Here is a 23,820-nt window from a genome sequence, read left to right as displayed (position 1 = left end):
CCAGTGTCTCCTGTCTTTATCTGGCTTCCAGCCCCCCAGGAACCATCAGCCTGGATCCCAGTGTGCCCTGGCCAAGGGCAGGCAGGTGGGGAAGGGCACGAGGCTGTGGTCAATGCGGACGACCAAGGGGCCTACAGAGGCTGGGACCCACAAGGCCAGTCCGGGACACCTGGCAAGTCTGGAGGCATTGGGCCAACCTCCCCTGAGAGCAGGGGCATGGTGGGGCAGGGACAGAGGCAGCGGTGGATGGCATGGAGGAGCTGCAGGGCACAGGCCCAGTGGTAGCACAGGAGGCTGAAGCTGAGGGCTGACTGAAAGCCACGCCCCCGGGGAAGGGCCTGCTCCCTGGCCCAGCCTGGCGGAATGCCAGGGACAGGGGAATAGATGGGAGGGGGGGTAGGCAGGGCTAGGTGTGTGGGCGTGGTTTGAGTTTTGAATGTGGGAAGGGTCTGCTACAGGTGAGGCGTGGTCTGAATGCTAGTAGCGGGCGTGGCCTGGCTATGCATGTGGGTGTGGACTCACAGGACTGACACCAAGGGCAGACATGGGCATGAGCTGGGGCCTGGGGGGTGGGGGTCAGGGGAGGGGCCTGTGTCCTACCATAGCTAGCATGGGGACCTGACCACAACCATCCACACTGGCCAGGCTGTCAGACCTCCGGAGTGGTAACACGGTGAGGGCCCAGTGGACGGAGACAAGATGGCCAAGAGCCAGGGTGGGGATGTGCGAAAGCTAGTGGCGAAGTTGGCCGTGGGTCTTTAGAGGGTGCGGCCTGTTCTCCGGGCCTCCGGAGAGGGTGGGGCATGCGTGGCCACACTGGAGGGGGCAGGCTGGCATCTGGCCGCAGTTATAGGTTAGTGTTCTGAGACTCTGAGGAGTTCTTCGTAGAGTCTTGAGTGTCGCCCTGTTCGGAGAATGAACTGTCCTCTATCTGCTCAGGGTCTGAAACTTGCTGCTGGGAGAGGCGCCCCAGGGCACCCTGCTGAAAGGCCCAGCGGCGATAGCTCATTCTCCGATCCATGGCCGGCATCCTCTGGCTCCACATGCCCACTTGGTTAAGGTAGGACAGGCCTCCTGGGGAAGAGGTTCGCATGGGTGCTGACTCCCAGCCCCAACCTAGGCCCTGCCCGTCCCCTGGGCTCTGCCCTCTGCCCCGACCAAGGCCCCGCCCTTCCTTCCCAGGCCTGGCCCTCACCGGCCCACAGCATCAAGCCACTGGCGCACAAGCACAGGTAGAAGGTCACCAGGTAGGATACCCGTGGCCTAGGGTTCAGGCTCTGGCAGTTGACCACAAAGAGCGTCAGACTGAGGAGAATCAGGAGCCCTGCACTGGGGTGGGGCCAGAGACAGACAGGAGGCTGGACAGTGACCCTAATTCTCCTAGGAGGAGAAGGGGGACAGAGACATCCTCTCCCACCCTCTGTGACAAGCAGATACACAGCCATATGCAAGCACGCACACACACAACAGACATTGGGAGAGAAAAGAAGGAAAAGAGAAACAACCACTAGGAGAGAGACATCACACAACAGAGTCTAAGCAAGAAGAACAGGAGATGCCCACAGAGGCAGAGAGAGAGAACACAAGAGGCCTTTGCAGAGCAGTAAGTTCAGCCACACCTCAACACAGAAAGAGGTTCTGGGAGGGGGCAGGACCTTCCCTTAGGTGCCCCCCTCCCAAGCCAAACTTACCAATGCTAATGCTCAGGGAGCTGAAAACAAAGTCGATCTTGATCAGACGGCGAAAAACTGGACGGAAGGAGAAGATGACGACGGGGAGGAGCAAGAAGCACAGGCCCAGAGCTAGCAGCATGAAGCCCTTGCTCATGTGAATGAGAACTAGGGGAGTGGCAACACATACTGTGGTCAGCCCCAGCAGACAGTCAAGGCCATGCCCCCAAATCATGCCCACTGCCACTATAAGCAGCCCCTCAGACACTCCCACTCCCAATGTCTAGCCACAGTCACACTCAAGATCACCCGGGCTTACATCGCCAGTCACCCCCTAGAAGCTCCAAAGTAACTTTACTCTCACTCAAAAAAGTCACCCCACGTCATCTTCCGAGAAAGACCTTCTCCTAGCAGAGACACTACTGGAAGACCTCCATCCTAGGAGGGGCCCACAGCCTATGCGGGGACAGGGGTGACACTGACCTGTGACTTGACCCACGCTGGCACACTTGTGCCTCCTGCAGTTAGTCCAGAAGCCCAGGTAGCCAGTGTAGGGTCCCTGCAGGTAGGCCATCCGCCCATCCCCCACACTGAACATCAACAGGGTGGCCAGGATGATGAAGATGAAGCACCAGCCTCGAAGGATGAACTTCCGGTCCTCCTCCCAGGAAATGAGGTACTCCACTTGTTCCGCTGGGAAATCACAGAGTTGTGGGGTTGTGTGTTTTTGTTGTTTTTTTTTGGGGGGGGGAGCAGATTGTTCTTCCCTGTTTTATTCCATCTCCATCACTGTCTATACCTTTACTCTCATTACCATTTCCCCACCCCCAACCATTCCTACTGCATTCCCTACCTCCTTCCAAAAGTGGGCCCCACACAAAGCTCAAAGGGACTCGCTTTGTACCTCCACCCCTGTTCTCCAGTACGTATTTCCCATCTCTGCTCTCAATACCATCCCCTTTTCTGTAGCCATAAAACCATGGGATCCACAGAGTGCAAAGAAGGAACAGACAGTGCACCCCTCATCCCCCAAGTACCCAAGACCCTTTCAACCTTGCCACCGCCATCTCTCATGCTGCCTCCTATTTGCTCTCTCATCTCCAAACCCCCAACTTCCCAAGGGTTCCCTCACTCCCAAGGGCTTTCCCCCTACTCAAGGCCTCGCCCCCACCCCTCAAGTGGCTGCTCTCTCTGCCTCAGACACTAATCGCCTTCTTTGGCCCAGCTCCCTCCTACCCGCCTAGAAGGGTTCCAGCCCAACATCACTGCTTCCCCATCTTTTCTAGGAGCCCAGCCTGGCTCCCAGATCCCCACCCAGCTCCCAGGCAGGCAGCCGGTAGCAGATGCCAGCTGCTCCCCTACACACTCCAGCCCATCACAGACTCATAGTTAATGTCTCTGCCAGTCTTTTGTAACATAAAACTGAGGGCGCTGTCTTCTCTGAGACCCCAAAGGCAGTGAAAGAGGACAAAAACAGATGAAGGGGAAAAAAAGGGGGAGGAGGAGAGACAATGAACTGAAGGACTAAAAGGAGTAAAAGGAGTCAGAAAAAGCAGGAGGAAGTGGAGGGAGATGCCAGTAGGAAGAAAGAGGTGGAGTTTCAGATCTCAGGCTCTCTAGAAACAGGTGGAATTCATTTCAGATGGGCTGGTGGGCCCAGCTCCAATTCAGTGCTGCCTAGGCCTGCCCACAGCCTGGCCTGGCCCCTGGGTCGCCCAATACTACCCCCCTCCATGGACCAGACCCTACACTGTGTCCCCCCACCAGCCCAACCCCAACCCTCAGGTCACTCACAAAAGGCCAGCGTGGAGCGTGAGGCCATGGCCAACGTCCCACCCCCCTTGGAACCCCTCTAACTGCCATAGAACCTACCCTGCCCCCAGCTGCAGGCCAGATTGAATCCCTGAGCCCTGCCTGTGGACAGCAGGAGAAACCAGGAAACGCACACCAAGGCAGAGAAAGGGAATGCTAACAGATGGAGCCTGAACCCTGGAGAGAAACCTGCAGGCTTCCCAGTGGCCATGGCAATGCCCAGAAAGAAAAACTGAGACGGCTGGCTAGCTGAATCCACCAGAGCCCTGCCCCTGCCCAGACCTTCCCCATGTCCCAGAAAACCCCATCGGACCCCCAGGGCCCTCAGCCAGCCCCTCCCAACACCACACAAGCTGAGACCCCAGTCTCTCTGCTAACTATTTATGGCCCCGGGGACCACACTCAAGAATCTTCACCCTCCTCCCGTAGTCGCCGGGTGAGCATCCAAGAGCCCCTGCCAAGCATCCTCAGCCAACGAACCAGCAACCCAGAGCATTCATCATCCCACAGCCATCGCCGGGTCAGCATCCAGGAGCCCCTGCCAAGTATCCTCAGTCGACGAGTCAGTCACCAGGATTCTCCGCCAGCCCACAACCGTCGCCGGGTCAGCATCCAGGAGCCCTCACCAGTCTCCAGCTATCACAAGTTCAGTCAGGATTCTCCACCAGCCCCCAGTCATCGCCGGGTCAGCATCCAGGAGGAGTCTTCAGTAAGGCTCCTCCCACACCAGGCCAGTACCCAAGTCGCGACACCAATTTCCTATAGTCACCGGGCCAGCATCCAAGAAACACCACCAGTCACCTACAACCGCTGGGTCAGTGCCAGAGATGCACCGTCGGTATTTCAGGATCACCTAAGTCTCCAAAGCACTTACCCCCAGACCAGTATCCAATCCGAGTCTTCCTCCCAGCCAACCAATACCCAAGCACCACCAAAACCTAAGAAGGTCAGCGTCATCAGCAAACCAATCCAGGTTGATATCCCCCCAGCAATAATCCCAAGCTCTCAGGCCATTGTCAAAAGCCTTGATTCATTTGCCTTGGACTCTGAGGGGACCTCAAGAGAAGATGTCTACAGTAACCAACTTGACCAAGGTGCCTTGGGCAGCACCACACAGTACTTGTCAAGATACTCCACGTACAGTGGGTAAGAGGCTGTGCCCAGGCAGGCTGTCAAGATCTGAGCTCTAGGACTGCAGGAGGAACAGCAGTCAAACGTCAGGGACTTGCCTCGTGCCGGTGGCTCATGCCTTTAATCGTAGCTACCCAGGAAGCTGAGGTCCACAGTTCCAAGCCAGCCCTGAGCAGGGAAGTCCACGAGGCTCTTATCTAACAACCACCAAAAAAAAAGCCAAAAGAAAGCTTTGGCTCAAGTGGTAGAGCACTAACCTTGAGTTTAAAAAAAAAAAAAAAAAAAGCTCAGGGACAGCCCCCAGACCCTAAGTTCAAGCCCCAGGACCCATGTGTGCACAAAGTCAGAGACTAGGACGACATATCTTGTGTGTCAGATGCTGGCATAGAAACCGGACATCAAGGCTATTGTAGGTAGGGCATGGTGTAAGGTGATGTCCTGGAGAGGACAGACCAAGACAGACCAGACCTGGCTGGGCAGGGCAGGTGGGTCAGAGCTGATTGTCTGGTAGCTGGGCAGGGCAGGTGGGTCAGGGCTGACGCCAGTGGCTGGCATGTGATCTGTGCAGGTACCGGGGAAAGTACAGTCGTCAGTCGCTGCTGCCCATAGGCTGGCGGCTGCTTCACGAGGCCAGGAAGATCAGCCGCCATCTGAGCCTGGCGCTGACCCTGGCTGGCATGGTGATCCTCGGTCTCATCTCACTGGGCCAGCCCTGGGTCCACTTCCAGGTGCCACTGATGCCCCCTGGGGGCCCCTCGAGACCCCCAACCATCCCCATAGACACCATCCTCTTTGTGCGATGTCCAGACATCTCCTGCCTGCATGAATATGACCAGAATGCTTGTAAGGCCTGCCCTGGCATGGACTGGTTTCTCCCTTCTTCCCTGGGTTGGCCATCCCAGCTCTAGGGCGATCCTTACCTGGCAGGTTGCATATGTCAGTTTCCATTTTCTTAAAGGAGAACATTTTCATGGTGGGGGGAGGGAGTGGGAGGTGTGACCCACTCCCCCATGCCTAAAGCCCTAAAGACAGCCTTGGTATTCTTGATCTCTTCCTCCCTCAGACCTGCTGGACCTTGCCTGGGCCTTCCTGGTCATCTCCAGCATCACCTGCTTCTGTCTGTTTGTGGGCCTCGTCAGCACCAGCTTCTTCACCAGCTCCAACCTGCCCATGCTAGATTTTTCCCTCTTCATCTGCAGCATCATGTCAGGTGCAGTGCCAAGATCCTGGCCCTGGGAACCAACTTGTTCTTCTCCACTTGTTTCCAACCTGGCCAATCTGAGAGTCCATCTCCATCCCTGTCACCTTATAGACCTTGCTGTCAAATTCATTACAACCTATTCCCAACTCAGGGCTCTTTCCCAGCCATAAAACAGCAGCATGTTCCATCAGGCCATCCCCAGAATAGCTTCAGCTCCCAACCTGGGCCCCATAGCCAACCTCACCCCCAATCCCGTCCCTCTACAGTAATCACCATTGCACTGGTGATTTGGGTCAAGCTACTTCATCTCTCTGAGCCAGTTTTCTCTTCTGTAGGATGGGGGGGAGTGGTGGCAAAGTTTTCTACCATGTGAGATGTACCTCAAGAAAAACAAAGCAGGGGGAGTTAATAAACTAGAGAAATGAGCAAGGGGTGGGGAGGCACACAACTCTGAGTGAGGGTTCTTATACACCCCATTCTTGGCCTCTTCTGTGCTTTCATCTCTGTGCTCACACAGGGACCAGCATCGTCCTGGCTGTCCTGTTCTACCTACTACAGGCCAATAACTATCTGCAGGAAGGAATGACCTACCGTCTGGGGATCAGCTTCTACCTGGCTTGGACAGGCGTCTTTCTCTTCCTCATCACCGGTCTGTGCTGGATTGGGGGAGGGCTGGGTATGGTTCAGGAATAGAGATAGGTATTGTATGGGGAAGTAGGGAAACCCAGGGCTAGATAGGATGAGACTGACATGGGAGACAGGGGTGGGAACATATATGAGGCTGGATAAAAGGATAGGCTAGGAGTTAGAAAGAGGGTAGGGGGTGGAGTCAGGTTTGGGTTTAGGGGCATGATCAGGGACAAGTTAGAGGATAAGTCATGGAGTTAAGACAGTTTAGGGCACATGGGATAGGGCTAGTGAACTGTCTGTTGTCTGTCTATCTGTCTCCCCTTTTGCTCTCCCAGGATTCTTCTCCTATCTGAATTACATCAATTTCTGGTCCATCCTGGCAATGCAGGCAATTTGGGCTTAGACCATGGGAAGACCCCACTGCTGGATGGCTCTCAGGGCTCCTCATTAAACACCTGAAAGCAGCTCTGTTCCATATCCCCCACCCTTGACAAGACTCCTCTATTTTTTTCAGGACCCCCTACTAACTTACATTAATAACTTGTATTTTTAAATAATCTATTTGCTGCCCAGAATGTTATTTAGTTTAGCTCTGCGCCTTGAAGCCTTTTGTGGAACCACCTTCCTCTTGCGGCCATCCTTGGGTAGGAACTCAGACATGAAGAACCAAGGTACATGGCCAGCAAAGAAGAAGGGGCCTTGGTGCCTGGCAAACAGATGGTACTCAATGCCTGATGAATCATTCATTCTCTCCCATGCCTTGTCTTCAACCTCTTAGCTTTGTGAGTCCCCAATAACTCACCATTCCTGGGAAAATCCTCTCCACCCCTCCCTCTACCTTCCACCCTTACCAACACACCAATCCCCACCTTGTCTTTCTTCTCCCAAGTCTGTGCAAAGCTTTTCTTTTTCCTTACTAGTGTTGAACTCAGAGCCTGCTAGACAAGCACACTACCATGAGCCATACTCTAGCCTTTTCTTTTTTTCAGCATCAAAACATTTTTTTTCAAGTGGTCTTATCTCTAGATTATGACACAACCAGGTAACTTAAGAGAAAATTGTACATCTTTTTTCCTTTCCCTTCAGACCACTGGGTTCATGCAAGGAATATCCCCACTACCAGGAAGAAAAGGATCCAAATGACCCAGGCATGAGCTAAACAAAGTAGGCTTTATTAGTTCAATGAATGGGTGAGACAAACTGGTGAGGAGGAAAAAAATGTGTTTCCCTAATGTGTCCTGAGAAATCAGAAATGTGACACAGCTTGCGTGCATTGGTGACCACTGGTGAATTAGAGTAGAAAAGATTAATGTAGGAATCATAACAGTTGAGAGTTCTCAGGTCTATCTCCAACCATACCAAGAATCCAGAAGCCAGACAGCTTCCTCCCTCAGACCCAGGAATCCAGATCCCAGCCTTTCTCCCTCAGACCCCAGAGGTCCAGACTCCAGCTTCCCCTCTCAGACCCTGAGCTCCGAGACCCGACGGCTCTCCCCGACCACACCCGCCTGAGATGCAGAGGCGAGAGGCAAAGCGCAAACTCAATCTACAACTCAGCCACGCGGCGCTGACCCGCCGAAGTCTCTGTCAATCTCGCTCGTGCCCCGCCCCCTCGCCGCGGCTGGATCTGTTTGGGTCGTTCTACCTTGGCCCCGCCTCCTGCGTCTAAGCCCCCCCCCCGGCCCCGCCCTCACGCTCCCTTCGCCGTCCTCGTTAAGTACGGCCTGGAAATTGCCTGACGCACATGACGAGACAAGCCTGCCAGAAAATGTTCTTATTCACTTCTAGCCTTATTTCAAAACATTGTTTTCTATATTTCTCAAGAATATTTCAGAGAAACGTGAATTCTTTCTTTCGCCAACATCAAAGCGGGATTCCGATACAGGCTAATACGTTGGACAGCTAGGGGCGGAACCCAGTGGTTGGCGGGTACTATATAAAGGGGGTCTCGAGGCCCTCCACACTTCTTCGAGGAGGAAGACCTGGTGAGTTTGTACCTTCAGTTTTGAGGGGCAACTTCGGTGTCCGAGACATCTTTGTCGAGAGGTGCCCACGACCGCGGCTGCACCGGAAAAGCCTTGTCGGGTGGACGGTCTCGGGGTCCTTCAGGGCCTCCGCGAGCGCCCTCAGGGTGGAGCCTGGGGGTCCCCCGCACTAAGCCGAGGACGGCGCCTCCTGCCGAGCGGCGCGGGAGGGACTTCCTGACGAGCCCGGCTTCCCCGAGGGCAGCGCGTGTCGCCACCCCTGTCGCCCGTCTCCGCCATCTTGGCCTTTGCGGGGAGGTGGGGCCTGGCGCGCTGTTGAATGCTAACTGGGGCAGATTCCCACAGCTGTTCGAGCTGCCAGCCTCCCTGGACGATCGCGCCTTTTCGTTCTGTTTATTGGGTCCTAGAAGCAGGTATTTCTGTGCGACCTAGAACAAGGATTGAGACCGATGGACAAGGAGAGGGTTCGGAGGTTCCTGCTCCGGCAGAGTGAGAATACTGAGCACCGAGGAAGAAATGAGTTTCGTGAGTGCCTGGGTTTCAGAGAACCAGGTAGGAAAAAGACTTGGGAAAAGGAAAAGGAGACAGTTTTCCACCTTTGGTTACGGGTTTACACCCTTCTGGAATATCCGATTATTCCCCTATGGAGCGACAAAAATCCTCTGTCCGGCAGCTTCGGCCGGCGGGGAGCTAGCTCGTTTTACTAAAGTACGGAGATGTAAGCCTAACACTTGTAGCATTTTACTTTGGTTGTGCTTTGTATTTCAAAATGAACTATAAGAAATTACTGGGAGGGCCCTTGTAGCATTTGATAGGACTGATTTCCATCTCTTTTCCTAGAATGGCTTCTGCCCACCCATCGTTATGAGTTTCTTTGGAAGGAACTTCATCTTGGAAGCTTCCACTGTTCAGGGTTACTAGCAGGTACAGCCAATGTGGGGAGCACCAGGGTTTTGTTTGTGTAGTGGGTTTGGCAGTCCAAACTAGGAGAACTTCCAGTGGACCCATGACACTGGGGACGTTGGGGCAGCTGGGGGGTTTGCATTTATTGGTTGCTGCGTTTTGTTAGTTTGCCGCCGCCCCCCCCCCAACACACACACTTCCTGAAGGCAACTGGTGTTGACCTGGCTGCAGAGAGATGGGCCTGGGCTCCCATGATGTCCAGCACTGGGCTCTGAGCATCCCTGAGGACATAGTGCCCCCCCAGGACCTTTGACAGCTGGGGGTCTGAGGGGCCCTGGTCATTGATCTTCTCGTGGATCAGTGGATTGTTTCTGTACATGCCTTCACCGAGTCCTTCCTGTGTTACAGATGTGTCTTGAAGCTGCTTCAAGAGAGTATCCTCAGCCCTCATGGTGAGAGCCCTAGTCCCTGACCCATTAGGTCAAACACTGTCCTCACCTTGGGTGACTGCACAACAGGTGTTTCTGGGACATAGTTTCTATTCAGACAGTTTTGGGGAGAGTTTACATAAAATTACTTTTGGTTATGCGACCCTGATCAGTTGGGTCCAGATCCTAACCTCTGCTGTGCATAGATAGGGTTGAAGATGCTCATCAGGATGTGTCCAGAAGAACACTGTCTCCTGTCACACTGCATCTTTGTGCAAGACTAGGCTTGTAGGTTTAACCAGTAGGTGTTATTAAAATGCATGGTTTCTCTGGAGATTGTTTAGCAAGTGGTTGGAAAGCGCTAAATGGTGTAGCAGGAATGTACTTGTTGGTGAAAAGAGAATATATGTTCTCAAGCTCTTGGAGAATTTCCACTTGGGCAGAGAAAGTATGAAAGGAAATGGCAAGCAGAACAGGGAGACCTCAAACCAGGTGTCCCACCCACCAGATGCTCTTGAGTACCTGAACTGTGGCTAGTATGAAATTACACATTATGGCACTTTGCTACACAAGGTCAAGGTCTTAACTGTTCCTAGTTGCTAAATAGTACTGTATTTAAGTGGTGACAGAAAATGAACTCCCTGGATCTGTCCAGCAGGGTCCTGGCAGAAGGCCCTGCATTTAAGGCAATAAGCTGCTTGTCCAAGTTAGGAAGGGCTGGCAATGCCAGCCTTGTACCTAGGGAAAGTTGAAAGGGCTGGGTGTTGGGGAGGCAGGCCTGTGGTGTGGGCAAAAGTCATCAGGGATTTTTTTCCCATTTCTTTATTGTTAAAGTGGTGTGCAGAGGGGTTACAGTTTCCTATATAAGGCAGTGCATATTTTTCTTATCCAATTTGTTACCTCTACCTCTTCCGTTTTTGTTTTTTGCCAGTCCTGAAGCTTGAACTCGGGGCCTGAGCACTGTCCATGGCTTCTTTTTGCTCAAGGCTAGCACTCTACCACTTGAGCCACAGCACCACCTCCTGCTTTTTCTGTTTATATGGTACTGAGGAATCAAACCTAGGGCTTCGTGCATGCTAGGCGAGCACTCTAAGCCACATTCCCAGCCCATCAGGAACACTTTGTTTAGCCTTTGGGAGACAGGAACAGTTAGCCAAGCAGCACAGAGGCCAGACTTGGCTTCCTACATGCGCACCCTCACCTCTACCTTCCAGAAAAGCCACTTTGGAGTGGCTTGAGCCTGTAGAGCCTAGGTAGTGAGGTTGTCTTGGAGGGCTGGTCACTCACTGGCTACCCCCAAGAAATCAAGAAAGTGGCTGCCATTTTCTTGCCTAGATGTGTCCTTCAGGACTGCAAGTGGCTCTGGGACTCGAGGGATTTGTGGAGAGCGCCAGGGTCCCTGTGATGTCCAGCACTGGGCTCCAATAGCAAACTGAGGACATCGTGCCTCCCCGGGACCTTTGACACTCGGGCTCTGAGGGACCCTGGCTTGGCGGGGGAGAGTCGGGATGCTGTGCTTTCCCTGCATCCCATCAACCTCTTTTCCCCTCTCCTTCCTGCCTACAGATGTGCCTCCAGAGGGATAGGCCCCCAACCTGCCAGGTAAGAGCTGCTGGGTCTCTTAAAGATGGGAGTTACATTGGCTTTAGTAACAAATAGTATTCTTACACTTCAAGTTTACCAAGTAATAGAGTTTACATCTATTTCCATAAACTTACACAGTGAAATGATTTTACAATTCCTTTTAATGTGGTGCATCCAAAAAAGCAGTGTTTCCTGTATTACCTCAAACACATTGGCATCAGTTTCTCCAAAATGTTTCTGTGTTCTGGAAGCTGAATATTAAAATATTTTTCCATTTGAACAGATAGAGATGGTGGTAGTAGTAATAAGACTCAGGTTGTCTCAGTGTTTGGACACAAAAATCCACTTCCTTGTGTCACGAAGACCTAAATATAAAAGAAAATTTAAAAGGGTGGGAGTCAGTAATTATGCTAATATAAACCCAAGTGTGGTGACATCCTACCTGTAAACAGCCCTGAAGCAGGCTGGAGGGGGTGGGTTCAAGGCTAGTTTCATGCAATCTTGTCTCAGAACAAACCAAAAAGAATCAAAATGATAGTGTTGAAGATGCCTAGTGTAGGCTCAGTGCCCTGAGCTGTGGGGCAGGTAGGGGTTTCAGGACTGCATTGGGGGACCCCCATGATGTCCAGCACTGGGCTCTGATCACGCTGAGGACATGGTGCCCCCTGGGAACTTTGACACCCAAGGGTCTGAGGGGTCCCACCTAGGAGAGGCAAGGAGTGGGGTAGGTCTTTTCCTGCTTTCCCACTACTGCCCTTCCTTCACAGCCCTTTCTGGACCTCTTGATCCTGCCCTAAGGCAACTGAGGCCATGGGTGCCCATCCCTGGGGGCCACCGAACTGCTGGCCACCATGCGGCACTGCCAGCAGAGCCCCAGTGAGCTTGGATCCTGTCCATGCCTGGACACCATCTTCATTGAACACTGAAAGACGCTACGTGCTTGGCATCAGCAAGGAATCCTTACTGTACCAAGCTGCCCTTCCTTCCCTGGGCCCACGTGGAGGGGAAGTCCAGCTGCCCACAACAGTGCCCACTCAGGACAGCACCCTCCGGAGTAAACCTGGCTGTTTGTGACATTGCTTTGGGCCTGAGCCGTGCAGGCTCTGCCAAGCTCTTGTTGTGGTCCAGCCTGCAGGACAAAACCCTCTTGAAAACTCTTCAGTGCAACTTTTTTTTTTTACAGCATTTGGAGTATTTTATTTTAAGCCTGTGTTGTGTGACTTTGGCTCAATAAAGGCCCTGTCTCCTTGTTCCTCTGGAGGCCATTGTCCCTCTGTTTTGCTTTGTGTTCTCCCTTTGGAAGCTTTGCTCAGCTGGGGTCCCCAGGGCCACCAGGCCCTCCCTGTAGGGCTGGCTTCTCTGGTAGCATCTGAGGGGTCCCCGACGAGTCAGGTGTAGGTTTAGGGACCTTGTGGAGCCAGCCCTTCACAGGTTTCCATTCAATAACAGGTGCGTCACCCTTTGAGCTTGTGACTTGGTCCCGTCGTGGTCTTGGGGTGTTGAGCTGGGTCAGGGCAGACAGGGTGCCCCTGGGCTTGCCCACCAAAAGATTTTTGGGAGCCAGAAACAAGCCCAGCCTCCTCCTAAAGCCAGAAAACACCAACAGCATTCTACATTGGAGGCCCTGGTGGTGTCTGGCTCCCTAGGAGTGACTCATGCACAAGACAGTGGGGTGGGGCTCCCCAAGAGTGTGGCTGGTAGAAATGAAGTGCCCCCCTCCTGGGTTTTGGGTCTGCTAGATGCCACAGAGGGGTCCCCTTCAGTAAGGCGTGGTACTGTTGGGATAGGGCCACAGGCCCCATAATCACCCTGATCAGACCTTGGTGAGGCCCTGCTAAGGTCATAGTTACGTGCTGGGCACAGCCAGTTCAGAACTGAGGGGAGTATAAGCACTTCTCCCAACCCATAACCAAGTGTGTCCTCATCCACAGGCCCCACAGCCAGGGGCCCCACCTTGTCCTCCCGTGTCCCCCCCCCCAGGCGCAGTAAGTGACAAGCCAGAGCAGCAGATGAGCACACATGTTAGGATCCAGTGGCAGCTGGGGAGGAGGGGCTGCCCCAATCATACGGCACCCCCCAAGGCCCGCAGGCAGCTAGGCCTCCAAGCTAGGAGGCCAAGGCCCAGACTGAGCACCCCCAGCACAGCCACAGCTCCCGCCAGCAGGGGTACTGTGGCTGCTGCAGGAAGAACATGGGGATTGGCCTCAGGACTGGGGACCCCCCCACTCCCACCTAAGTGCAAAGGGCTGTCACCTGGGGAGGTGGCAGGGTCAGAGGAGCCTTGGCAACGGGCCCCATGTGCTGGAGGCCGGGCAGGAGCGGTCAGCCGATGGAAGAGCCACAGGGGGCAGGGGGCCTGGCACCCAGGGAGGCTGAGGGGCAGCGGTGGGCGGGTAGTGTCATTGCGGTAGAAGAGGGATACAGTGATGTTCCTGGAGGGGAGAGGAGACTGGCATTTGCGCCTGCCTGAGCCACCCTCAGGGACTGGGTGGAGGTGGTCTATGATCCTCACCGTCCATCTTCCTCTGGGTCCCTGAGGCACTTCCGGAACTCAAAGGCCAGGCAGGCGGCATAAGGTGGTGTTGGGGTCTTCCCATCATAGAGACCCAGGGCTCCCAAGAGGGCCAGGATGGTGCTGTCATGCTGTGGGCAGGCAGAGGGCTGAGCTCAGCTTCTGCTTCCAGGGGTTCCTAACCTCCTTAGGCCCTTTGGTGGGGGGTGGGGGAGGTTGTCCTGCCTCTATGCTGTCGCTTCCCTGTCCTCTGCCCAGGGCACTCACAGCTGAATACATCACCATCTTGAGGGGCAGGCCCAGGCGCTGGGCCCGCGAGAAGTTGCTGAGGATGGCATCGAGCAGGATCCCTGAGGGCAGAGCAGAGAGCTCAGAGCCTGGTCCCTGTGCCCAGAGAGGTGCAGCAGCCTCCCCATCCACACCTCACCCCCTGTCAGCTGGGCCTTCTCTGCTGCCCGGGGTGGGCCCACGTGTGCCCCGATATCCAAAGCTGATATCTGTGCCAGTGTCCGCAGGACATCCGGGGAGGCCCAGGATGGGAGGGTGAGTCCGTGTGCCCGCTGCAGGGAGAGAGGACCAGGAGCGGGGTGGGGGAGGGGGTGTTAGGAAGGTCCCTATTACCCAGATGGACAGAGCAACTGCAGTTAGGAACAGGGCAGGGAAAGCCAGGTGCTGGAATAATTCTGGCTACTCAGTAGGCTGAGATCTGAGGGTCTTGGTTCAAAGCCAGCCTGGGCAGGGAAGTCCATGAAACTTATCTCCAGTGAACTACCGAAAAGCTGGAAGTGGAGCTGTGTGCACCTGCCTTGATTGGAAAAGCTATGGGACAGCACCTCCAACTCCCCAAAAATTGAAAAGGATAAGCGAACTATGAAAGCATCCTCTCTAGGTTTTGTGGGGGGGTTTTTTGGCCAGTCCTGGGCCTTGGACTCAGGGCCTGAGCACCGTCCCTGGCTTCTTCCTGCTCAAGGCTAGCACTCTGCCGCCTGAGCCACAGCGCCCCTTCTGGCCGTTTTCCGTATATGTGGTGCTGGGGAATCGAACCGAGAGCTTCATGTGTAGGAGGCAAGCACTCTTGCCACTAGGCCATATTCCCAGCCCCCCTCTCTAGGTTTTGAGGTGAGCTGCTACCCAGGTTCTGCCTTTTGGATCCAGTGAGCAGCTTACAGGAAGAACTGAATGTTGTGACCTCAAACCCAGAAGTGGGGCAGTGAACACCCACTTGTAGGGATCTTGTGGCCTTCCCCGCTGGGAAACTAAGTCCCAACGGGCTAAATCACTCTCTGCCTGAGGAAACCTAGCTAGTCGTGGCCCTTGGGCATGGGAGAGGCAGGGACTCACCTGGCAGATGAGTGTATCCAGAACCTTCCATGCCTTGCGGAGGGGCTCCCCGACCAGTGTCAACCCCGTGAAGTTGCTCAGGCGAGTCAGGAAGCCCTGGGTGCACAGTTCTGGGTGAGTCCCGACTGACATGTCCATCCCAGCACCCCCCTCCAGAGGCCCTGCTCACCGTCCAGCCCTCCAGGGCCTCCTGGTACTCGGCAGCCTCCGTGGACTCCCGCAGCAATTCATGGTATCGGGGACAGCTACGCATGGGGAACCTCAGCAGCTGGGGGAAACTGAGGCTCAGAAGATAGCAGCATGAGAGGGGGACTCTTCCAGGCCTGGCTCTCCCCCAAGTCTCTGAGCAGTTACAGTGATTGCCTGGGGCTCCCCGGTGACCTGGCAGATCTGGATCTGCCATGTCCCTCCCAGCTCGTCTCTGTCCCTCTCTCCTACCCTCCCGCCCTGTCCAGCCCCTGACCTTGTCCTCACTGACGGGCACTGTGTGCACTGGGATGGGCTTCCAGTCAGCCTCAGGGTTCCCCGGGGCGGCCTCAGGGAACAACCCGGCCAGGTTGGCTTGCGCACTCTCCAGCGTGCGGTCGAAGTCAGTGCTGCGGATGTAGACCTGGGGCGGGCAGAGCGGAGCAGCGGTCAGCGGTGGCTGCGAATCAAGCTTCAGATTCAATGTGGGTAGGCATATGGGCATGGAAGGGGGTCAAAGATCAGGCATTGGGAGCCAATTCAAAGGTCAGTTTAGTGTCATAAGTTGAGACCAAGGATCCGAGGTCAGTGTCAACAGTGTTTGGGTGTGTGGTCAGAAGATGAGACATGTAAGACCAGGGGTCAGCTAGGTGGGCAGGAATTGGAGGCAGATCAGGGAGATGGGGACTGGAGGTAAGAGGTCAGGGTGAGGAAACTGGGCTCCCAGGTTGGGTAGAAGGTCCTCAGGAATCCAGGCCTGAAGTCAGAAAAAGAATGATCCCAAAATGAATTGGAGGGTGCCAAAAGAGGGAGGTCAAAGGATGGAGGTCAGTGCCGGGTGGTGGAGTGCTTTCCTGGCATGCACAAAGCCTGTCTGACCCCCGGACCATGAAAAGAAAGAAAGGGGTGGAGGAGAGAAAGTTGGCACTGAAGAGAGCAAATGGATCAACAGAGAAAAATTTGGTTGAGTAGAGGTCAGAGGGTCTAGTTAGGGCTGCTGGAGGTCAGATCAGAGGTTGGAATGTGGCTCAGGTTGAGATAAGGTTGGAGGTCAGTGTCTACAGATGTGGGTCAAGCTGATGGAGGTCAAAGACCAGAGATGCAAGTGCAGAGAGGGCACAGGAGTCAAAGGTGGGGAGGTCAGACATGGCAGTACCTCCTCCCGCCGATACTCAGGACTCAGAAAGGCCTTGTAGCGCCGCCTCAGGAACCGGCCCAGCTCCAGCTGCTGGCGGATCCCCTCCTGGAGACACAGCAGGCCTCAGCAGACCCTCCTCCCCTCCCCCTGCACTTGCCCCACCCTGGCTTCTCTGCTGTCTCCTCACCCGGGTCAGCTGGCCCAGGCCTCGAGGCCACAGGCTGGACACCGCCTCCTTGTGCGGGTCTGTGGGGTAGGAAGCCAGCGGGGCGCGGTCGCCATGGCGGAACACCTGGAGACAGACAGGGTCAGGGATGGCTGGAGGGAGACGGGGGGCCAGGCAGGGCAGGGGCAGCTCACCAGAGCCACGAACACCAGCGGTCCTTCAGGCAGGGCCTGGGATGGGAGCAGGAGCAGGAGCAGCAGGAGTGGTCCACCGGTGTGACCCCGAAACCCTGGCCCGGCCATTTCCACGCAGTTCAGACGCTAGCTCAGCCACAGTCTGCCACTGCCTCACCCACTCATTAGCCTCTGCCTCGGCCCCCCCTCGAGCCAGCGCAGGCCCCAGCATGCCCCCCGCAGCACTGGAGGCCTCCCCTCAGCCTGGGATTAATTAACCCATTTCTTCTCCACCAAGCCCCAGCAGCTGTTGACATCAGCCACCATCGCCTGCATCTGTCCTGTTCTCATTTTATTTTATTTTATATTTGTCAGTACTGGGGTTTGAATTCAGGGCTTGCTTTGTACTTGCTAGGTAGGTGCTTTACCACATGAGCCTCACCTCTATCCCTTCTTGGTTTGGTTATTTCTTGAGATGGGATCTCACCCTAGGCCTTTCAAATACCTGGACTGCGATCTGCTGGTTTTAGGCACCCCATTGTAGCTGGAATGACAGGCATGCACCCAGCTTGGCCCAGCTATAGGTAGAGAACGGAGTCTCACAAACTTTTCTGCCAAGGCTGGCCTCAAACCACGATTCTCCAATTCCAAGGATGGGCCACTGGCACTATCCTCTGATCATGTCCTCCCTCTCCCCACCCTCTTCAGCTGTCACTTGAGCCACACCTCCAGCTCAGCTTTTTTGCTGCTTGTGTGTGTGCACGCGATGTGTGCTGTTACCAGAATTTGAACTCAAGTTCTCTCCCTCTTTTTTGTGGATGCCAGTCTTGGGGGCTTGAACTCCGGGCCTGGGCATCATCACTGAGCTTTTGTGCTCAAGGCTGGTGCTCTACCACTTGAGCCATAGCTCCACTTCTTTTTGGTTGGTTTTTTGTTTGTTTTATTTTTTGCCAGTCCTGGGCCTTGGACTCAGGGCCTGAGCACTGTCCCTGGCTTCTTTTTGCTCAAGGCTAGCACTCTGCCACTTGAGCCACAGCGCCATTTCTGGCCACTTTCTGTATATGTGGTGCTGGGGAATCGAACCGAGGGCTTCATGTACACAAGGCAAGCGCTCTTGCCACTAGGCCATATCCCTAGCCCCTTCTTATTGGTTGTTAATTAGAGATAAGTCTCAGGGACTTTCCTGCCCAATCTGACTTTGAACCAAGATCCTCAGATCTCAGGCTCCTGAGTAGCTGGGATTACAGGTGTGAGCCACTAACACTAAGAGGGTCTCTCCTTCAACTTTTTCACTCATGGCTGGCACTTTACTATTTGAGCCATATCTCTAGCCCTGCTTTTTTGCTGGTTGTTTTAGGGAGAGAGACCAGACTGGCTCTAAACCACGACCCTTCAGATCTCAGCCTCCTGAGTAGCTAGGATGGCAGGCATTTGGCTTTTCAGGTGTTTTCTGATTCCCCTGTTACCTAGTCCCATCTATCCGGCCTCATACCCAGAATGCTTTTCTCTGGTCTCCATGGCCACCATTCTGGTTTCCCCGACGACCCCCTCTTGGTTCCAGTGCCTTCTCCCCTCTCTGGCTCAGAGGCCTGGGAAGGGAGAGAGAGGTCAAGGAGTGTGTGGTTGAAGGAGCATATGGCCATGAACTTCCAGGAAGTGAGTGGAGGGGAGATGAGGGAGGAGAGAGGGACTAGGGCAGGAGAGGGTGGGGAAGGGTGCTGACCTCTCAACTCCTTCCCAGAATGTGACCCTGGCCATGGCAGTGCTGACCATCATCTCTTCCATCTACTTCTTCAACAAGGTGAGGGGAGGGTGGCCAGGCCCAGCCTGCCTCCCTCTGCCCTTCATCCCCTCACCTTTCTCTGTCTCTGTGGCTCTTCTTCCTCAGGCCCAGCAGTGAGGACACACAGGCTCCCCAGCCCTGGAGCCCCACCCACCTGACCATGATCCCAGCCTCTGAGACCAAATAAACACAACTCCACAGCACGCCTCATGCCGGCTCTCCAAGAGAGGAGGGCTGGGGCCTACACTCTGGGGTCTGAGGAAGGAGGGCTGGGGCCTGGAGCCCTGAGTCTAAGGGAGGAGGACTGAGGCCTGGACCCCTGAGTCTGAGGGAGGAGGCCTGGGAACTGGAGCCTTGGGTCTGAGAGAGGAGGGTAATTAGGAAGCTCTTCAGGGTTGATAGGTAGAATCTTTCAGGAATGTTCAAGAGGGGATGCTACATTCCAGCTTCAGCTGCAGAACAGGAAGAAAGGAGGCAGTCGGGTCAACCGGACCCCAGCAGCCTGCTTTAGTCTTTACCCACTACCTGGATCTGAACCTTCCTGTTTCTGTTAGAGCTGCACGTCATTGTCTGGCAGCCCCAGAAAGTCACAGATATGTGTGATATCCATCACACCTTTTATTTGGGGCAAGGGGAAGCTACTGGGGTGTGAACACAGGGTGTCCAGTCACTAGCAGTGCTCTACTACTTGAACCTTGTCTCTAACCGTTTGCTTTAGTTTTTCTAAGAGGCCCTCACATAAGACCTGCATCATCCTGTCTCCTCCTCCTCCCTCTGGAATGGCACATGCTGCCACACCCAACCTTCCCCGCTTTTTTTTTTTTTTTTGTCGGTCGTGGGGCTTGAACTCTGGGCCTGGGCACTGTCCCTGAGCTCTTCAGCTCAAGGCTAGGGCTCTACCACTTGAGCCACAGTGCCACTTCCAGTTTTCTGGTAGTTAATTGGAGATGAGTCTCACAGACTTTCTTGCCCCGGCTGGCTTTGAATCTCATTCCTCAGATCTCAGCCTCCTGAGTAGCTAGGATTACAGGCGTGAGCCACCTGTGCCCTGCCAAGAATCTTAGCAAACTCTTGAGATCCATCTGGACATAGAAATTTCCAGAATCCCCAAAGACAATCTGTTTAAAGTTTCAATTATTTTATTTCATGTTAACAGTCCCTTTTATGAGTTCCCTTCCCCACTCCCTGAATTCCCCTACCTGGGAATGTACTAAGGGAGTTACTCCAGCCTTTTTTGAGGTTTACCTACTTTCTACTCTGAAAAGGAGCAGTTTTATTTTAGTCCAGTTATCTGATAGTGTGGCTCTTGAATGGACTGCATGCTGGTTTTACAGAGAAGGGACTAGAGACCCCCAGTTACCAACAGATCTGTTATTCTTAATACAACTTCAGCTCAGCAGTATGGTTTGATTGGATCATGGAGGATGCAGCATCTCGATGTTAAGAGTCCTGGGTGTAATTCCACAAGTTACCGCATGAGGGTGATGTCGGACCATTTTGCCAAGTCCATGCGGTCCCAGCTGTGGTTGACCTCAGCCCAAGGAACTTGATTTTCACAAAACCACAGTGAAGCTTCTAAGTCCTGGGAGGGATCCTGGAGGCTTCCTCTTACCTTCCCAGTGTCGGCTTGCCTGTCAGGGTTTGCTCTATTTTTTTATAATGCATAATAAACTGGGCTTGAGGATGCTGAGAACATGACTATTGTGTACTTTTGAATTTGAAAACCTCCCTTAGATACCCTAGTGTACAGCCAAGGTTAAGAGAGCTCTCTGATGCCTTTTCTGAAGAAGGGTTTAGCATAGTGGCTCACTCCTATAGTCCAGCTATTCAGGAGGCAGAGATAAGGAGGACTGAGATTCAAGGGTCAGCCTGGGCAAAAAAATTACAGAGGACCCCCATCTCCATCAACAAGCAGAGGTGGCTCCTGCCCGTAATCACAGCTGTGAGGAAGGCAGACAGGAAAATATAAGTCAGTCCAGGCCTGTCAGACCAAAACTCCAAATCATATAGAAAAAAAAAAACTAAGAAGAGTGTCAGGCTAGCAAGTGTAAGGCCCTGAGTTGGAAACTCCAGTATCACACACACACACACACACACACACACACACACACACACACACACAAAATAAAAGAATATTCCCATATTGCATCAAAAGATTCAGGACATGAAATAAAAATTAGCCAGTTTTAAAGGAAGAAAGGCAAATGTAGTTTCTTGGGCTAGGGACAGACGGAAGGGATGTGTGGATTTCTGATCTGGACAAGACACAGCCAGTTGTGGTGATGCATGCCTGTAATCCCAGCTACTCGGAAGCTGCGAGGGGAGGATCAGTTCTGGGTGACAAGGGGCAGGACTCCATAGTTGCAGAAGTCACAGGCCCAAGACAAGCAGGAATCACAGGGACCCTGGTCCCATCAGCCCAGTTGTGGGCCACGGTAACCCTCCTGACTTCCTGTCCAGGCCCAGGACTCTCGCCTTCTGTCATCTTGTCCTGTCTGTCCACCTCTCTCTCTCCCCACTCTTCCCCTAGGACCTCAGTTCTATTTCTGCACCCTGGCTTGGCCTATCTCCCTGTCTCCCTAGGCTCCCTGCCTCAACTTCCATCTGCAACCAAGACTCTGTGACTCCTGCTTTACAGAAAGACAGGCAGGAAGCCTGACAGGTTCTCTCTGAGTTACCTCTCCCAGCTTCCTCCCTCTACATCTCTGTCCTCCCCTCTCTAGGACTCTGTCTCCCTCTTTTTGTGTCCCCCTCTCCCTCTCTGGGTCTGTCCTAGTCAGCCCTTCTGTCTCCTCTGGACCCCACCCAGCCTGTCTGGCTGTGTTCAACCTAGCCCTACCTACCTGCTTTGGAGGTTAAGGAGATGGCCCCACCCCACCCCCCTACCCATGTCCTCAGGTTCCCACAGGGCAGCTCAGCCTCGAAGGCCAGGCCTGGGTGCCCTCCATCCCCTCCCCAGACCCAGCCCCTTGGCAGGACCCCAGAACCTGGCACAGCCTTCTCCTGAAAGCCCGGTCCCCACACACATAGAGCAGAGGGTGGAGCCAGCTGCTGACCCCCACGAGGCTGAACCCCAGGGGTCTGAGCAGCACCCAGACCTCCCCCAAGTCTATCCCAGCCTCACGTGCCCCCAATAACTTTAGCAAAAGCAACAGATGGAAAGGGAGCCAGCAGAGCAAGAGCATGGCTGCTGTGGCCCAGGGCAGCCCCAGCAGCAGGGGTCGCCCAGTCAGCCTGGCCAGCTGCAGCTGGGCCCCCAGGATGCTACGAGAGATGGCCATTACCCCCAGGGGCACCCCAAACCCAAACACCAGCTGGTCCAACACGGGTCCCCAAGACCTGGAGCCCTGGTCATGGCTGGGGGCTTCTGCAGCTGGAGTCCTGTTACAAGAGACAGCCGGGCTGGCCTGGTCCCTCCTGGTGTACAGGGCTGGCCCTCCCAGACCCAGAAGAATGATCCAGAACCCACCGGCCCAGAAAACCATCTTCCGAGCTGTGTGGTGGCCCAAGGCCCAGGCGGGCTGGCACAGCGAGGTGTAGCTATCGGCAGCCACTCGGGCCAGCAGGCGGCCACTGGCCCAGCAGGTGAGGAAAGACAGTCTGGGGTCCACATGACAGAAGGCACCACCCAGGGGCCAGCAGGAGCGTGTCCAGGTGAGGCTCAGGGGCAGGAGCACAGTGAAGGTGACATCAATGGTGACTTGGTGGCTGAACCAGGCAGTGGACACAGGGGGCGGCAGGAGGGGCCCAGTGGCCTGGACCAGCAGGCTGTGGCTGGCCACCTCCAACAGATAGGCGGCAGCCATCACCAGGGAGTAGAGGAGGACCAGGGTGGCCCAGGGGGGGCCCAGTGCTCCAGGGGTGGGCGGCTGCCAAGACTCCGAAGGATCTTCCATGGACCAGATGAGGCTGTGGGGATCCAGAGCCTCCACATTAGTCACCCCAGTTCTCCAAAATCTGCATCCTGCACCCCAAGGTCAACTTCACTGCTGCCCAGCCACAGATGTCCTCTCCCCCCTTCACACCTTGGTCTTCTGGTCTCCTGGGCCTTGAACTCAGAGCCTGAGCACTGTCTCATAGATCTTTTCCACTTGAGGCTGGTGCTCTACCACTTGAGCCATGGCTCCACTTCTGACATTTTGTAGATAAGAATCTTAGGGACTTTGCTACCTGGGCTGGCTTTGAACCGCAATCCTCAGATCTCAGCCTCCTGAGTAGCTAGGATTATAAGCACCAGCACTCAGCCTTCCTATCTTGCTTGACTACCTCATGCCTACCCAGCTAATGCAGCTCAGGCTTCTCCCCACTCCCCAGCCTCTCTGCCTCCAGGCTCTAGCCCGCCTCTGACCCTCCTAGCTCCCCAGTGCCCTTGGACAGAGTCCCAGCCTCCTGCCAGACCCCTGCCACACATACACTCCAGGAACCAGCTCCTCCCCCTTAGCCCTATCAGCCTCTGATCCTGGAAGCCCAGCACCCTCAAGTTCGAGTCCTGAGAGATGCCGGGGAGCTGACCTTCGAATATCCTGCCCTTCATGTGGAGAAACCGAGGCCCAGACAAAAAAAAAAATCAAATCCCACAGCAAGGCAGAGAGAGGACCCTAAGTTCATCATATCTGGGAGCTCAGAGGCCTGGATCAGCACCCAGGCCCTGCTGTCCGTGGGCCTCAGTTTCCCCTGCCTGGTCCCTCTATGTCTCAGCTCACCAGAGGTGGGAGTCAGAGGCCCTCCAGGTATCTGAGCAGGAGCCGGTGGTCTGGTCTTCCCTGGGCTTCAGGAAGTAGGAACTGGAAGTAGCTCACCAATAGAAGAGGAAGCAGAAGCTGGGGCCTGCCTGAAAACCAAAGACTGTTAAGTGCTGTCTGGGCCTGGGCTTCAGTTTCTTCCTCCACCAATGGAGGCGCTGACTTACTCCCTAGGGCACCCCCAGGGTAAGAAGCCCCTCAGCCTGACATTTGCAGCCTTCCTTGTTGTAGTTCCACCTACTTCCCTTCCTCCTCTTCCTCTCTCCCTCCTCCTCCTCCTTCCAATTCCTGAAACAAACCATACCTTCACAAGTACACATGTATGTTCACACACACCCAGTATTTGTTCTCACATCTCTTCACCCTGGTGCCCCTTGCTTTGTCCCATCAACACACACAACATACTCCTATTCATCCTTCAAAACCCAATCAGGG

At 54.6% G+C, this 23,820-nt stretch overlaps 3 protein-coding genes, 1 long non-coding RNA gene and 3 other non-coding genes across 7 annotated transcripts; 5 read left to right on the top strand and 2 right to left on the bottom strand.

Moving 5' to 3' along the window:
* Window positions 1-3,771: 3,771 nt before the first annotated feature.
* LOC125368106 lies at window positions 3,772-6,847 on the top strand. Its single transcript, XM_048368962.1, has 5 exons — window positions 3,772-4,628; window positions 5,182-5,456; window positions 5,677-5,823; window positions 6,332-6,463; window positions 6,780-6,847. Exons 1-5 carry the CDS (start codon window positions 3,772-3,774, stop codon window positions 6,845-6,847), a joined length of 1,479 nt encoding a protein of 492 aa, XP_048224919.1.
* A 1,582-nt stretch (window positions 6,848-8,429) lies between these two features.
* Window positions 8,430-12,350, top strand: LOC125338553. The gene is made up of 5 exons (XR_007208333.1): window positions 8,430-8,981; window positions 9,270-9,353; window positions 9,741-9,784; window positions 11,327-11,362; window positions 12,112-12,350. It is a non-coding gene; the product is annotated as an uncharacterized LOC125338553 (long non-coding RNA).
* LOC125339157 lies at window positions 9,576-9,667 on the top strand. Its single transcript, XR_007208445.1, has one exon. It is a non-coding gene; the product is annotated as a small nucleolar RNA SNORD88 (small nucleolar RNA).
* LOC125339159 lies at window positions 11,154-11,245 on the top strand. The gene has a single exon (XR_007208447.1). It is a non-coding gene; the product is annotated as a small nucleolar RNA SNORD88 (small nucleolar RNA).
* LOC125339158 lies at window positions 11,955-12,044 on the top strand. Its single transcript, XR_007208446.1, has one exon. It is a non-coding gene; the product is annotated as a small nucleolar RNA SNORD88 (small nucleolar RNA).
* Window positions 12,351-13,264: 914 nt separating the features above from the next.
* On the bottom strand, window positions 13,265-17,550 carry Acp4 (acid phosphatase 4). Its single transcript, XM_048329409.1, has 10 exons — window positions 16,882-17,550; window positions 16,709-16,813; window positions 16,540-16,626; window positions 15,661-15,807; window positions 15,367-15,465; window positions 15,198-15,293; window positions 14,284-14,416; window positions 14,124-14,206; window positions 13,857-13,987; window positions 13,265-13,776 (listed from the first exon to the last, which is right to left on the bottom strand). The coding sequence occupies exons 1-10, from the start codon at window positions 16,987-16,989 to the stop codon at window positions 13,407-13,409; spliced, it is 1,359 nt and encodes a 452-aa protein (XP_048185366.1). The 5' UTR covers window positions 16,990-17,550; the 3' UTR covers window positions 13,265-13,406.
* LOC125338525 (C3a anaphylatoxin chemotactic receptor-like) lies at window positions 16,056-22,667 on the bottom strand. The gene is made up of 2 exons (XM_048329375.1): window positions 21,522-22,667; window positions 16,056-16,070 (listed from the first exon to the last, which is right to left on the bottom strand). The coding sequence occupies exon 1, from the start codon at window positions 22,537-22,539 to the stop codon at window positions 21,538-21,540; it is 1,002 nt and encodes a 333-aa protein (XP_048185332.1). The 5' UTR covers window positions 22,540-22,667; the 3' UTR covers window positions 16,056-16,070; window positions 21,522-21,537.
* Window positions 22,668-23,820: the final 1,153 nt, after the last annotated feature.

Source organism: Perognathus longimembris, chromosome 20 (assembly GCF_023159225.1).
Source record: "Perognathus longimembris pacificus isolate PPM17 chromosome 20, ASM2315922v1, whole genome shotgun sequence".
NCBI classification, from domain to species: Eukaryota; Metazoa; Chordata; class Mammalia; order Rodentia; family Heteromyidae; genus Perognathus; species Perognathus longimembris.
This window is presented reverse-complemented; position numbering and strand designations above follow the sequence as displayed.

What these genes read in the sequence shown, in the direction of transcription:
- LOC125368106 (XM_048368962.1), top strand. Translation starts at nt 3,772, where the DNA reads ATGTCCCAGAAAACCCCATCGGACCCCCAGGGCCCTCAGCCAGCCCCT. An exon ending in TGAATATGACCAGAATGCTT is followed by an intron (nt 5,457 to 5,676) that starts GTAAGGCCTGCC and finishes TTCCTCCCTCAG; the next exon opens with ACCTGCTGGACCTTGCCTGG. An exon ending in CATCTGCAGCATCATGTCAG is followed by an intron (nt 5,824 to 6,331) that starts GTGCAGTGCCAA and finishes GTGCTCACACAG; the next exon opens with GGACCAGCATCGTCCTGGCT.
- Acp4 (XM_048329409.1), bottom strand. Translation starts at nt 16,989, where the DNA reads ATGGCCGGGCCAGGGTTTCGGGGTCACACCGGTGGACCACTCCTGCTG. An exon ending in AGGCCCTGGAGGGCTGGACG is followed by an intron (nt 15,294 to 15,366) that starts GTGAGCAGGGCC and finishes CTGTGCACCCAG; the next exon opens with GGCTTCCTGACTCGCCTGAG. An exon ending in GACCCAGAGGAAGATGGACG is followed by an intron (nt 13,777 to 13,856) that starts GTGAGGATCATA and finishes TCTCCCCTCCAG; the next exon opens with GAACATCACTGTATCCCTCT.
- LOC125338525 (XM_048329375.1), bottom strand. Translation starts at nt 22,539, where the DNA reads ATGGAAGATCCTTCGGAGTCTTGGCAGCCGCCCACCCCTGGAGCACTG.